General features: G+C 39.7%; 1 protein-coding gene and 2 long non-coding RNA genes across 4 annotated transcripts in view; all 3 read left to right on the top strand.

Annotated features, from left to right (window-relative positions):
• The window catches only part of LOC145398282 (uncharacterized), a 38223-nt gene that overhangs the window by 22099 nt on the left and 2510 nt on the right, over positions 1–13614 (top strand). Inside the window, exon 2 of one of the 2 annotated variants that reach the window (XR_013897111.1) lies at positions 10619–10646. Coding sequence is in view for 1 of the 2 variants with exons in the window: in XM_080271178.1 (XP_080127304.1) it covers positions 10601–10646 (46 nt within the window). In the remaining variant the exon portion in view is untranslated. Of the gene's footprint in view, positions 1–10507; positions 10647–13614 lie in introns of those variants that run through there. The other variant, XM_080271178.1, reaches the window with a different exon arrangement.
• LOC145398368 (uncharacterized) lies at positions 3218–6063 on the top strand. The gene is made up of 3 exons (XR_013897123.1): positions 3218–3288; positions 4903–4977; positions 5975–6063. It is a non-coding gene; the product is annotated as an uncharacterized LOC145398368 (long non-coding RNA).
• On the top strand, positions 6710–10084 carry LOC145398367 (uncharacterized). Its single transcript, XR_013897122.1, has 4 exons — positions 6710–6806; positions 8421–8495; positions 9577–9674; positions 10031–10084. It is a non-coding gene; the product is annotated as an uncharacterized LOC145398367 (long non-coding RNA).

Here is a 13614-nt window from a genome sequence, read left to right as displayed (position 1 = left end):
AATTCCCAACATTTTCATTAAGAGAGACATAAGCCGTATATAAAATACTGCTCGCTCATCACAGCAGCACCGAGTGGGGCATCAGTAAGTCAATTGCAATGGTTCAGCGACCATGTCATACTCGATTATGTGTGCCACCCAGTGCACTAAGTGAAATCCTAAATTACAGGAAGCCATGTGGCTTGTCATTCAGTATAGAGTCACTTTGGAGGCAGCACTACATCAAGTGACTGGATGATGAGTCTTCCAACTATCATATGATTATTTTTATTTTCAGAATATTTTGTTTTATTCTTTTTTGTGCTATTCTTATAATATTTTTCCTACTACTACTACTACTACTACAACTATTACTACTACTGCTACTACTACAGTGAGGACGACTACTTCTACTAATAGTATCCGAACGACTTCTACTACTACTACTACTACTACTACTACAACTACTACTACTACTACTACTACTACTACTACTATTTTTTACATCAGCAAAAATCACGTCCAGCCGTTTGGGAAATAAATAGTCCAGATCAGCACCAACCCTGCTAATACAGTTCACCATTTGGAGTTGTAATTTGAAGGTTAATACTAACACTCATAACAATATCTGCTGACCCCAAGCACGCCAACAGCTGTGGTTACCAGCCATCTACTACTTTGAAAACATTATTTGTATACTTTAACATTACACTACTAATAAAGACAATCTATTGGAGTCGCTAACTCTATGCTACTCTCGACCACGGTAGCTTCGTAATCCATACCCGCCAGAGACACAGGCCTGAGGGCTGATGATCTTGTATCTCCGAGGCACTTCTACTACTACTACTACTACTACTACTGCAGCTGTTGCTGCTGCTGCTGCTGCTGCTGCTACAATTACTACTACTACTATGACTACTACAACTACTATTAACGTTTCTTCAAAAATTATTATTATCACTATCATTATATTATTATTATTATTATTATTATTATTATTACTATTATTATTATTATTATCATTAATATTATTATTATTATTATTATTTTCTTATTTTTATTATTGTTATATTATTATTATTATTATTATTATTATTATTATTATTATTATTATTATTATAATTCTTATTATTACTATTATTCTATGTGTTCTCGCAACATACACCTTTCCCCACATCACCAGTCCTATCTTCAACCAGCCGTAATTACACACGTACACCTCCAAAGGCAACACATACTCCATTTTCTCTGTCTACGTTTTCCATCGTTTTCTGATCTAGAGTCTCGTTCACCTTCTGGCGGTTCCTTTCCCCACAGAGCAACCAGAATTTCGCCGCGGACATCACGGACATCATCACCGGCCACCTTCAACGGGAAACCTTAACATGACCTGTAAGTAAGATGGACAGATTAACCTGACTGAAATGACAGGACAGGGTGACATGGAGGCGATTTCTTTGTGGCCACACCTTACGGGATTAACAGCCGTATTCTTAAACATTTCCTTCCCTTGTAGAGGCAGGGGAAAGAAATCCTTAGCTTAGACGTTTGTCTATAGATAGATAGATACAAAGATAGATAGATACATGAAACTGTTATACACTCAATCACATGTTTGAAGTCAGTTACTTATTACACATACAGTAACAACAACAACAACAACAACAACAAGCGCTGATGACCAGCCTACCCGTGGTACTACAGTGTACCCTGGGTGGAGTGAAGCAGTTGTGGCGTTCACCCAGGAGCCAAACATCCTCACATTTCCCTGCACCTCACTCGGGGCAAGGGTCATGGTCTGTCCCTTGTGACGCGCTGTCTACCACAAGGGGGCGCATTTGCTTACATATGATCGACGAGTCTGCTCAGCCAGACCGACCGTGGCTAAGCAACAACACAAAGAGCAGCAACAGTTTTCAAACTAATTCTGTGTTCGTATTCATACACTGTCAACCAACGCCCCAGGAACACTGACATCCAGTTTACATTGACAACCACTGTATATGGCGGCTCTGCACACACAACTTTTATCTTTCTTGCCTTTCAAACTGAGTCATGAGATGTGTGTGTGTGTGTGTGTGTGTGTGTGTGTGTGTGTGTGTGTGTGTGTGTGTGTGTGTGAGAGAGAGAGAGTGTTTATAAAAAACACAGAGCTTTCAGTCTTTGTGTTTATATGCGGATACATCTACAAATAGATACTGTAGATACATAAAGTCACTCTTATAGAGAAAGAGATATATGCAGACAAACAAATACACAAAAACACAAGACAAGTACACATGTACCTGTTCACACACACACACACACACACACACACACACACACACACACTGGACTAGTAACTCCCCCATTATTGCACTGACATAATTATTTCTCTTTCACTTACAGGTGTCGCGGAGGTGTTTGCTAATGCAGGTGAGAATTCTACTAATTTGATGGTTAACAACATCATTACAAATTATATCAACTTATGGTGAATTACACTGGTATTATTTCAGTGTGAGTGTGATAAACTTAAGAATCACACTGGTATTATCTCAGTGTCAGTGTGATAAACTTAAGAATTACACTAGTATTATCTCAGTGTGAGTGTGATAAACATAAGAATTACACTGGTATTATCTCAGTGTCAGTGTGATAAACTTAAGAATTACACTGGTATTATCTCAGTGTCAGTGTGATAAACTTAAGAATTACATTGGTATTATCTCAGTGTCAGTGTGATAAACATAAGAATTACACTGGTATTATCTCAGTGTCAGTGTAATGAACTTAAGAATTACACTAGTATTATCTCAGTGTCACTGTAATAAACTTAAGAATTACACTGGTATTATCTCATTGTGAGTGTGATAAACTTAAGAATTACACTGGTATTATCTCAGTGTGGTTGTCTGGCATACTGTATAGTCTCAGCCCAAGTTATATTAGTGTTGATATATGTATAATCTTCACCTATACTCTTTTTACTCTAACTTGAACTAAAAATGCAATTTCTCCACCTTAAATGTTGAATTAGAACGTTAGATTAATACAAGAATATTATTTAAGTCATGAAGAAGTGCCCTGGACAGGATGTAGAGTCATAACATTGCCTTTCTGCCACTGAGCTACGTAAAGTAAGCTGCAAAACGGCGAAAATCTGTCAAGTTAAAATGAAAAGAGTATATCGACATGCGTAATATATATCTACTTAGCCATCCATTTCACGTACAGGAAACATCACAGACTACGCGACTTACTTAACGACGTTGATGGAGGCGATACAGAGCTGTAGCTCCACGTCAGGCACGTCAGGTAGATCAGGTAAGTGCCATGGAAATTACAGGCCGATTAACTACTATCACTTCCCTGACTAACCCCAATAAATCATTTAGTAAAAAACGGGTTTATTTTTGGCTTTAGGCAAGGAACAAGGAACCAAAGCCTACACGTCCGCAAAATATTTTCCTCCAAGAATAATAAGTAAAAGAGAGCTTTATTCAAGAACTGTTCCTTTCTTATTATCAGAACACATTGCATTTAAAAGACTGGCAGTCATAGGCAGAAGGAAACACAAAAGAAGACAGTATAAGTGCTGTACTTACAAACGTCGGTCAGACAGTCATCCACCGTCTTTGATAAATTCCCAACATTTTCATTAAGAGAGACATAAGCCGTATATAAAATACTGCTCGCTCATCACAGCAGCACCGAGTGGGGCATCAGTGAGTCAATTGCAATGGTTCAGCGACCATGTCATACTCGATTATGTGTGCCACCCAGTGCACTAAGTGAAATCCTAAATTACAGGAAGCCATGTGGCTTGTCATTCAGTATAGAGTCACTTTGGAGGCAGCACTACATCAAGTGACTGGATGATGAGTCTTCCAACTATCATATGATTATTTTTATTTTCAGAATATTTTGTTTTATTCTTTTTTATGCTATTTTTATAATATTTTTCCTACTACTACTACTACTACTACTACTACTACTACTACTACTACTACTACTGCTACTACTACAGTGACGACGACTACTTCCACCACTAGTATCCGAACGACTTCTACTACTACTACTACAACAACAACTACTACTACTACTACTACCACTACTACAACTACTACTACTACAGCAACTGCAACTACTACTACTACTACAACTACAACTACTACTACTACTACTACTACTATTTTTTAATTCAGTAAAAATCACGTCCAGCCGTTTGGGAAATAAATAGTCCAGATCAGCACCAACCCTGCTAATACAGTTCACCATTTGGAGTTGTAATGTGAAGGTTAACACTAACCCTCATAATAATATCCGCTGGCCCCAAGCACGCCAACAGCTGTGGTTACCAGCCATCTACTACTTTGAAAACATTATTTTTATACTTTAACATTACACTACTAATAAAGACAATCTATTGGAGTCGCTGACTCTATGCTACTCTCGACCACGGTAGCTTCGTAATCCATACCCGCCAGAGAGACAGGCCTGAGGGCTGATGATTTTGAATCTCCGAGGCACTTCTACTACTACTACTACTACTACTACTACTACTGCAGCTGTTGCTGCTGCTACAACTACTACTACCACTATGACTACTACAGCTACTATTAACGTTTCTTCAAAAATTATTATTATTATTATTATTATTATTATTATTATTATTATTATTATTATTATTTTATTATTTTTATTATATTATTATTATTATTATTATTATTATTATTATTATAATTTTTATTATTTCTATTATTCTATGTGTTCTCGCAACATACACCTTTCCCCACATCACCAGTCCTATCTTCAACCAGCCGTAATTACACACGTCCACCTCCAAAGGCAACACATACTCCATTTTCTCTGTCTACGTTTTCCATCGTTTTCTGATCTAGAATCTCGTTCACCTTTTGGCGGTTCCTTTCCCCACAGAGCAACCAGAATTTCGCCACGGACATCACGGACATCATCACCGGCCACCTTCAACGGGAAACCTTAACATGACCTGTAAGTAAGATGGACAGATTAACCTGACTGAAATGACAGGACAGGGTGACATGGAGGCGATTTCTTTGTGGCCACACCTTACGGGATTAACGGCCGTATTCTTAAACATTTCCTTCCCTTGTAGAGGCAGGGGAAAGAAATCCTTAGCTTAGACGTTTGTCTATAGATAGATAGATACAAAGATAGATAGATACATGAAACTGTTATACACTCAATCACATGTTTGAAGTCAGTTACTTATTACACATACAGTAACAACAACAACAACAACAACAAGCGCTGATGACCAGCCTACCCGTGGTACTACAGTGTACCGTGGGTGGAGTGAAGCAGTTGTGGCGTTCACCCAGGAGCCAAACCTCCTCACATTTCCCATCACCTTCCTGAAGGGAAGGACCATGGCCTTTCTTTGGTGAGGAGCTATCAACCACACCGGGGCACAGTTGCTTACTTATGATCGACGGGTCTGCTCAGTAAGACCGACCGGGGCTAAGCAACAACAAAAACAGCAGCAACAGTTTTCAAAATAATTCTGTGTTGGTATTCATACACTGTCAACCAACGCCCCAGGAACACTGACAGCCAGTTTGTGTGTGTGTGTGTGTGTGTGTGTGTGTGTGTGTGTGTGTGTGTGTGTGTGTACGACTGTGGGAAAAGGCTTCACAGCCTGCTATCAAGGCCCAGTAGTCCTCCTACATACCATACACCTCTGCATGTAACTACTTCGGCGCTAACACCCACCGTCCATACTGAATACATGGCAGGGCTGTCTCATATAGGACTAGTGTATATGCATACACAAGTGTAAACAGACAGATGCATAAATACACGGAATATAGAAACAGATTCATACATACTGTACAAACAAATAAAGAAAAAGACACACACACACACACACACACACACACACACACACACACACACACACACACACACACACTCTGGACTAGTAACCCCCCCATTATTGCACTGACAACTATTTCTCTTTCACTTACAGGTGTCGCGGAGGTGTTTGCTAATGCAGGTGAGAATTCTATTAATTTGATGGTTAACAACATCATTACAAATTATATGAACTTATGGTGAATTACACTGGTATTATCTCAGTGTCAGTGTGATAAACTTAAGAATTAAACTGGTATTATCTCAGTGTCAGTGTGATAAACTTAAGAATTACACTGGTATTATCTCAGTGTCAGTGTGATAAACTTAAGAATTACACTGGTATTATCTCAGTGTCAGTGTGATAAACTTAAGAATTACACTGGTATTATCTCAGTGTCAGTGTGATAAACTTAAGAATTACACTGGTATTATCTCAGTGTCAGTGTGATAAACTTAAGAATTACACTGGTATTATCTCAGTGTCAGTGTGATAAACTTAAGAATTACACTGGTATTATCTCAGTGTGGTAGTCTGGCATACTGTATAGTCTCAGCCCAAGTGATATTAGTGTTGATATATGTATAATCTTCACCTATACTCTTTTTACTCTAACTTGAACTAAAAATGCAATCTCTCCACCTTAAATGTTGAGTTAGAACGGTAGATTAATACATGAATATTATTTAAGTCATGAAGAAGTGCCATGGACAGGATGTAGAGCCATAACATTGCCTTTCTGCCACTGAGCTACGTAAAGTAAGCTGCAAAACGGCGAAAATCTGTCAAGTTGAAATGAAAAGAGTATATCGACATGCGTAATATATATCTACTTAGCCATCCATTTCACGTACAGGAAACATCACAGACTACGCGACGTACTTAACGACGTTGATGGAGGCGATACAGAGCTGTAGCTCCACGTCAGGCACGTCAGGTAGATCAGGTAAGTGCCATGGAAATTACAGGCCGATTAACTACTATCACTTCCCTAACTAACCCCAAGAAATCATTTAGTAAAAAACGGGTTTATTTTTGGCTTTAGGCATGGAACAAGGAACCAAAGCCTACACGTCCGCAAAATATTTTCCTCCAAGAATAATAAGTAAAAGAGAGCTTTATTCAAGAACTGTTCCATTCTTATTATCAGAACACATTGCATTTAAAAGACTGGCAGTCATAGGCAGAAGGAAACACAAAAGAAGACAGTATAAGTGCTGTACTTACAAACGTCGGTCAGACAGTCATCCACCGTCTTTGATAAATTCCCAACATTTTCATTAAGAGAGACATAAGCCGTATATAAAATACTGCTTGCTCATCACAGCAGCACCGAGTGGGGCATCAGTGAGTCAATTGCAATGGTTCAGCGACCATGTCATACTCGATTATGTGTGCCACCCAATGCACTAAGTGAAATCCTAAATTACAGGAAGCCATGTGGCTTGTCATTCAGTATAGAGTCACTTTGGAGGCAGCACTACATCAAGTGACTGGATGATGAGTCTTCCAACTATCATATGATTATTTTTATTTTCCGAATATTTTGTTTTATTCTTTTTTATGCTATTCTTATAATATTTTTCCTACTACTACTACTACTACTATAACTACTACTACTACTACTACTGCTACTACTACAGTGAGGACGACTACTTCTACTACTAGTATCCGAACAACTTCTACTACTACTACTACAACTACTACTACTACTACTACTACTACTACTACTACTACTACTATTTTTTACTTCAGTAAAAATCACGTCCAGCCGTTTGGGAAATAAATAGTCCAGATCAGCACCAACCCTGCTAATACAGTTCACCATTTGGAGTTGTAATTTGAAGGTTAATACTAACACTCATAACAATATCTGCTGACCCCAAGCACGCCAACAGCTGTGGTTACCAGCCATCTACTACTTTGAAAACATTATTTGTATACTTTAACATTACACTACTAATAAAGACAATTTATTGGAGTCGCTGACTCAATGCTACTCTCGACCACGGTAGCTTCGTAATCCATACCCGCCAGAGAGACAGGCCTGAGGGCTGATGCTCTTGTATCTCCGAGGCACTTCTACTACTACTACTGCTGCTGCTGCTGCTGCTGCTGCTGCTGCTACAACTACTACTACTACTATGACTACTACAACTACAATTAACGTTTCTTCAAAAATTATTACTATTATTATCATTATTATTATATTATTATTGTTATTAATATTAATATTATTATTATTATTATTATTATTATTATTATTATTATCATCATTATTATTATTATCATTATTATTTTTTTGCTTATTTTTCTTATTGTTATTATTATATTATTTTTATTATTATTATTATTATTATTATAATTCTTATTATTACTATTATTCTATGTGTTCTCGCAACATACACCTTTCCCCACATCACCAGTCCTATCTTCAACCAGCCGTAATTACACACGTCCACCTCCAAAGGCAACACATACTCCGTTTTCTCTGTCTACTTTTTCCATCGTTTTCTGATCTCGAGTCTCGTTCACCTTTTGGCGGTTCCTTTCCCCACAGAGCAACCAGAATTTCGCCGCGGACATCATGGACATCATCACCGGCCACCTTCAACGGGAAACCTTAACATCACCTGTAAGTAAGATGGACAGATTAACCTGACTGAAATGACAGGACAGGATAACATGGAGGCGATTTCTTTGTGGCCACACCTTACGGGATTAACGGCCGTATTCTTAAACATTTCCTTCCCTTTAGAGGCAGGGGAAAGAAATCCTTAGCTTAGACGTTTGCCTATAGATAGATAGATACAAAGATAGATAGATACATGAAACCGTTATACACTCAATCACATGTTTGAAGTCACTGTTACTTATTACACATACAGTAACAACAACAACAACAACAGGCGCTGATGACCAGCCTACCCGTGGTACTACAGTGTACCCTGGGTGGAGTGAAGCAGTTGTGGCGTTCACCCAGGAGCCAAACATCCTCACATTTCCCCGCACCTCCCTGAAGGGAAGGACCATGGCCTTTCTTTGGTGAGGATCTATCAACCACACCAGGGCACAGTTGCTTACTTATGATCGACGGGTCTGCTCAGTAAGACCGAAAAGGGCTAAGCAACAACAAAAACAGCAGCAACAGTTTTCAAAATAATTCTGTGTTGGTATTAATACATCGTCAACCAACGCCCCAGGAACACTGACATCCAGTTTGTGTGTGTGTGTGTGTGTGTGTGTGTGTGTGTGTGTGTGTGTGTGTGTGTGTGTGTGTGTGTGTGTGTGTGTGTGTGTGTGTGTGTGTGTGTGTGTGTGTGTGTGTGTGTGTGTGTGTGTGTGTGTGTACGACTCTGGGCAAAGGCTTCACAGCCTGCTATCAAGGCCCAGTAGTCCTCCTACATACCATACACCTCTGCATGTAACTACTTCGGCGCTAACACCCACCGTCCATACTGAATACATGGCAGGGCTGTCTCATATAGGACTAGTGTATATGCATACACAAGTGTAAGCAGACAGATGCATAAATACACGGAATATAGAAACAGATTCATACATACTGTACAAACAAATAAAGAAAACGACACACACACACACACACACACACACACACACACACACACACACACACACACACACACACACACACAGACTGGACTAGTAATCCCGCCATTATTCCACTGACATAATTATTTCTCTTTCACTTACAGGTGTCGCGGAGGTGTTTGCTAATGCAGGTGAGAATTCAATTAATTTGATGGTTAACAACATCATTACAAATTATATGAACTTATGGAGAATTACATTGGTATTATCTCAGTGTCAGTGTGATAAACTTAAGAATTACACTGGTATTATTTCAGTGTCAGTGTGATAAACTTAAGAATTACACTGGTATTATCTCAGTGTCAGTGTGATAAACTTAAGAATTACACTGGTATTATCTCAGTGTCAGTGTGATAAACTTAAGAATTACACTGGTATTATCTCAGTGTCAGTGTGATAAACTTAAGAATTTCACTGGTATTATCTCAGTGTCGGTGTGATAAACTTAAGAATTACACTGGTATTATCTCAGTGTCAGTGTGATAAACTTAAGAATTACACTGGTATTATCTCAGTGTCAGTGTGATAAACTCTATAATTACACTGGTATTATCTCAGTGTCAGTGTGATAAACTCAAGAATTACACTGGTATTATCTCAGTGTCAGTGTGATAAACTTAAGAATTACACTGGTATTATCTCAGTGTCAGTGTGATAAACTTAAGAATTACACTGGTATTATCTCAGTGTCAGTGTGATAAACTTAAGAATTACACTGGTATTATCTCAGTGTGGTAGTCTGGCATACTGTATAGTCTCAGCCCAAGTGATATTAGTGTTGATATATGTATAATCTTCACCTATACTCTTTTTACTCTAACTTGAACTAAAAATGCAATCTCTCCACCTTAAATGTTGAGTTGAAACGATAGATTAACACAAGCATATGATACTAGTCACGAAAAAGTGTCATGGACAGGATGTAGAGCCATAGCGCCATAGCATTGCCTTTGTGCCACTGTAGCATTGTCTTTCTGCCACTGAGCTACGTGAAGTAAGCTGCAAAACGGCGAAAATCTGTCAAGTTGAAATGAAGAGAGTATAGCGATATGCGTAATGTATATCTGTACTTAGTCATCCATTTCATCTACAGGAAACATCACAGACTACGCGACGTACTTAACGACGATGATGGAGGCGATACAGAGCTGCAGCTCCACGTCAGGCACATCAGGTAAGTGCGATGGAAATTGCAAGGCGATTAATTACTATGACTTCCCTGACTAACGGGTTTATTATTCGTCTTATGCAAGCAAGAAGGAACCAAAGGCTACAAGTCTGCAAACGTGTTCCCTCCAAGAAAAATATTATATAAGCTAAATTCAAGATCAGTTTCCCCCGAATTATCAGAACACATTGCATAAACTGGAGGTGATAGGCTGAAGGAAATGCAATGGAAGAATCAGTAAGTGCTGTGCCTGTAAACTTCAGCCTGTCAGTCATACACTGATTAATTCCCAACTTTTTCACTACGAGAGACATAAGCCGGAAATTAAATTCTGGTCGCTCATCAGGGCAACAATCAGTGGGGCATCAGTAAGTCAACTGCATTGATTCAGTGATCACACCATACTCGATGAAGTATATATCTTATTTTCCTGACTTACGATTTTTCCTGGATGCGGGGAGAGAGAAGAGAGAGGTATATGTAAGCAGGAGAAGGGAGGTGAAGAGACTGGTGAAGGAGAGTAAGAAGAAAGTGGATGAAGAGTTTGGGAGGAATCTGAGTGTGAAATGGAGGGAGAGTAAGAAATTGTTTTGGAAGGAGGTAAAGAAAGTAAGGCAGTGTGAAAGGGGAAATAGTAGGGGAGTGAAAGATATGAATAATAGATTGTTGGTGGAGAAGAGAGAGAAATTGAGGAGATGGAAGGAGCACTTTGAGGATTTGTTGAATGTAGAAAGTGAGAGCAGTGCGAGTATAAGTGGTTGGGGAATGGCTGGGAGAAGAAGAGATGAGAGGAGGGAGGAAGAGATCAGTAGGGTGGAAGTAGTGGAAGCAATGAAGAAGATCAAGTTGGGAAAGGCCCCAGGAACTGACGGAGTGTATGGTGAAATGCTGAGGTATGGGGGTGAGATTGTTGTGGAGTGGATATGGAAGTTGTGTAGATTGGCTTGGGAAGAGGGAAGGGTTCCAGAGGACTGGAAGTCAGGTATAATTGTTCCTTTATACAAAGGAAAAAGGGAGAGGGAAGTATGTGGTAACCATAGGAGTATTTGCCTTCTTAGTGTGACTGGTAAAATATATGGCACTATACTCATTGAGAGGGTTAGGCATATGACAGAGGAGCTAGTTGGAGAAGAACAAGGGGGATTTAGGAAGGGAAAAGGATGTGTAGATCAGATATTTGTTCTAAGATGTTTAGTGGAGAAGTATCTAGAGAAGGGAAAGAAAGTGCATGCTGCCTTCATGGACTTGGAGAAAGCTTATGACAGAATAGATAGGCAAGGTATGTGGAAGGTATTAAGAATATATGGAGTGGAGGGGAAATTGTTGAGTGCTGTGAAGAGTATGTACGAAGGAGCTAGGGCTACGGTGCGAGTGGATGGTGAGCTGAGTGAGTTCTTTGATCTCAATGTTAGGACTGAAACAGGGTTGTGTGATATATCCATGGCTGTTTATAATATACATGGATGGGGTTATAAAGGAGGTGCAAGGTAGGGCAGCGGATGTGGGGGTGGTTCTAATGAATGAGGGTGAGATTTGGAAGATTCCTGTGTTGTGTTTGCTGATGATACAGTATTGTTGAGTGAAAATGAATGGGAGTTGCAAGGTTTGGTGAATGAATTTGGTACAGTGTGTAGGAGGAGGAAGCTGAAAGTTAATGTAAACAAAAGTAAAGTTATGGTGTTTGAGAGGAATGAAGTCACAGAATGTACAGTGAGGTTGGATGGTGAGAATATGGAGAATGTGAGTGCATTCAAGTACTTGGGTAGTGTGATGAGTAAGGATGGAACTTTGGGGGATGAAGTGCATGAAAGGGTACAGCAGGGAAGGAAGGTTGTTGGTTCACTGAAAGCAGTGATGAGAAATAGGGAGGTGAGTATGGAAGTTAAGAAATCACTGCATGATAGTACTGTGATCCCTACCCTGACGTATGGAAGCGAGGCGTGGACCTTGCATGAGGGGAACAAGTCAAGAGTGAGAGCAGTGGAAATGAGTTACTTGAGAGGAGCATGTGGAGTGACATGGAGGGACAGGTTGACGAATGAAGAAGTGAAGGAACGTTGTGGGGTGGATGTGGATGTGGTTGAGAAGATTAGGAGAAATACTCTGAGGTGGTTTGGGCATGTGGAGAGAATGGAGAATGAACGACTAAGAGGGTGTATGTAGGTGAGGTGGAGGGAGGGAGAGGGAGGGGTAGACCGAGGATGAGGTGAAGGGATGGAGTTGAGAGGTATATGTGGGAGGGGGGAATGAGTTGGGGGGAAGGTAGTCAAATGGTGGGTGACAGAGCTACTTGGAGGCGTTTTGTCTGCGGCCACCCTTTGCGGGATTAGGGCGTCGGGCTATAGATAGATAGATAGACAGGGGACACCTTAAGTCAAAAAGATTTAAAAACAAATCTTTCTCCTCTGATAGCACAAAGACATCACGAAGGAGAATGCACCAATCCGGGTGTATACGCTGCACCGACAAATCTCTAATTCTGAACACCACGTTTAATAATGCTTAAATGCTGGATGAAGGGGCTGTCAAAACTTGGCGTGGATAAACTGTAATGAAATGGAGACAGTGAAAAATAAAGTTTGTTATAATCGGTTCATTAATAACCAAAATATTTAGGGACCTCAGAACAGTGATTCACCCATATTGCGAGTAGTGGTATACTCCTTTTACTCTAACTTGGCCCAGATTTTCACCCTCATGCAGCTTATTTGACGAAACTCAGTAGCAATAAAAGACAATACTAAAGCTCAACAGACATTTCATAACACTTCCTCGTTGACTCTAGTGCCAACCTATTGTTTCATCTTAGTATTCAAGATGGAGAAGTGACAGGTTTAAGCCAATTTAGAGTAAAAAGGGTATATCATACGAGCTGTGGTACTGATACAGTATGATTGGATGTGTTAGGAGAAAGACTCTAAGGTGGTTTGGCCTCGTGGAGTGGACGGAAAATGAAAGACTGAATAGGACTGTG

This window comes from Coenobita brevimanus, chromosome 45 (assembly GCF_032717465.1).
Source record: "Coenobita brevimanus isolate Jiangsu-jjx chromosome 45, ASM3271746v2, whole genome shotgun sequence".
In the NCBI taxonomy this organism is placed as follows: domain Eukaryota; kingdom Metazoa; phylum Arthropoda; class Malacostraca; order Decapoda; family Coenobitidae; genus Coenobita; species Coenobita brevimanus.
Note: the sequence above shows the minus strand (reverse complement) of the source record. Positions and strands in the feature narration are given on the sequence as shown.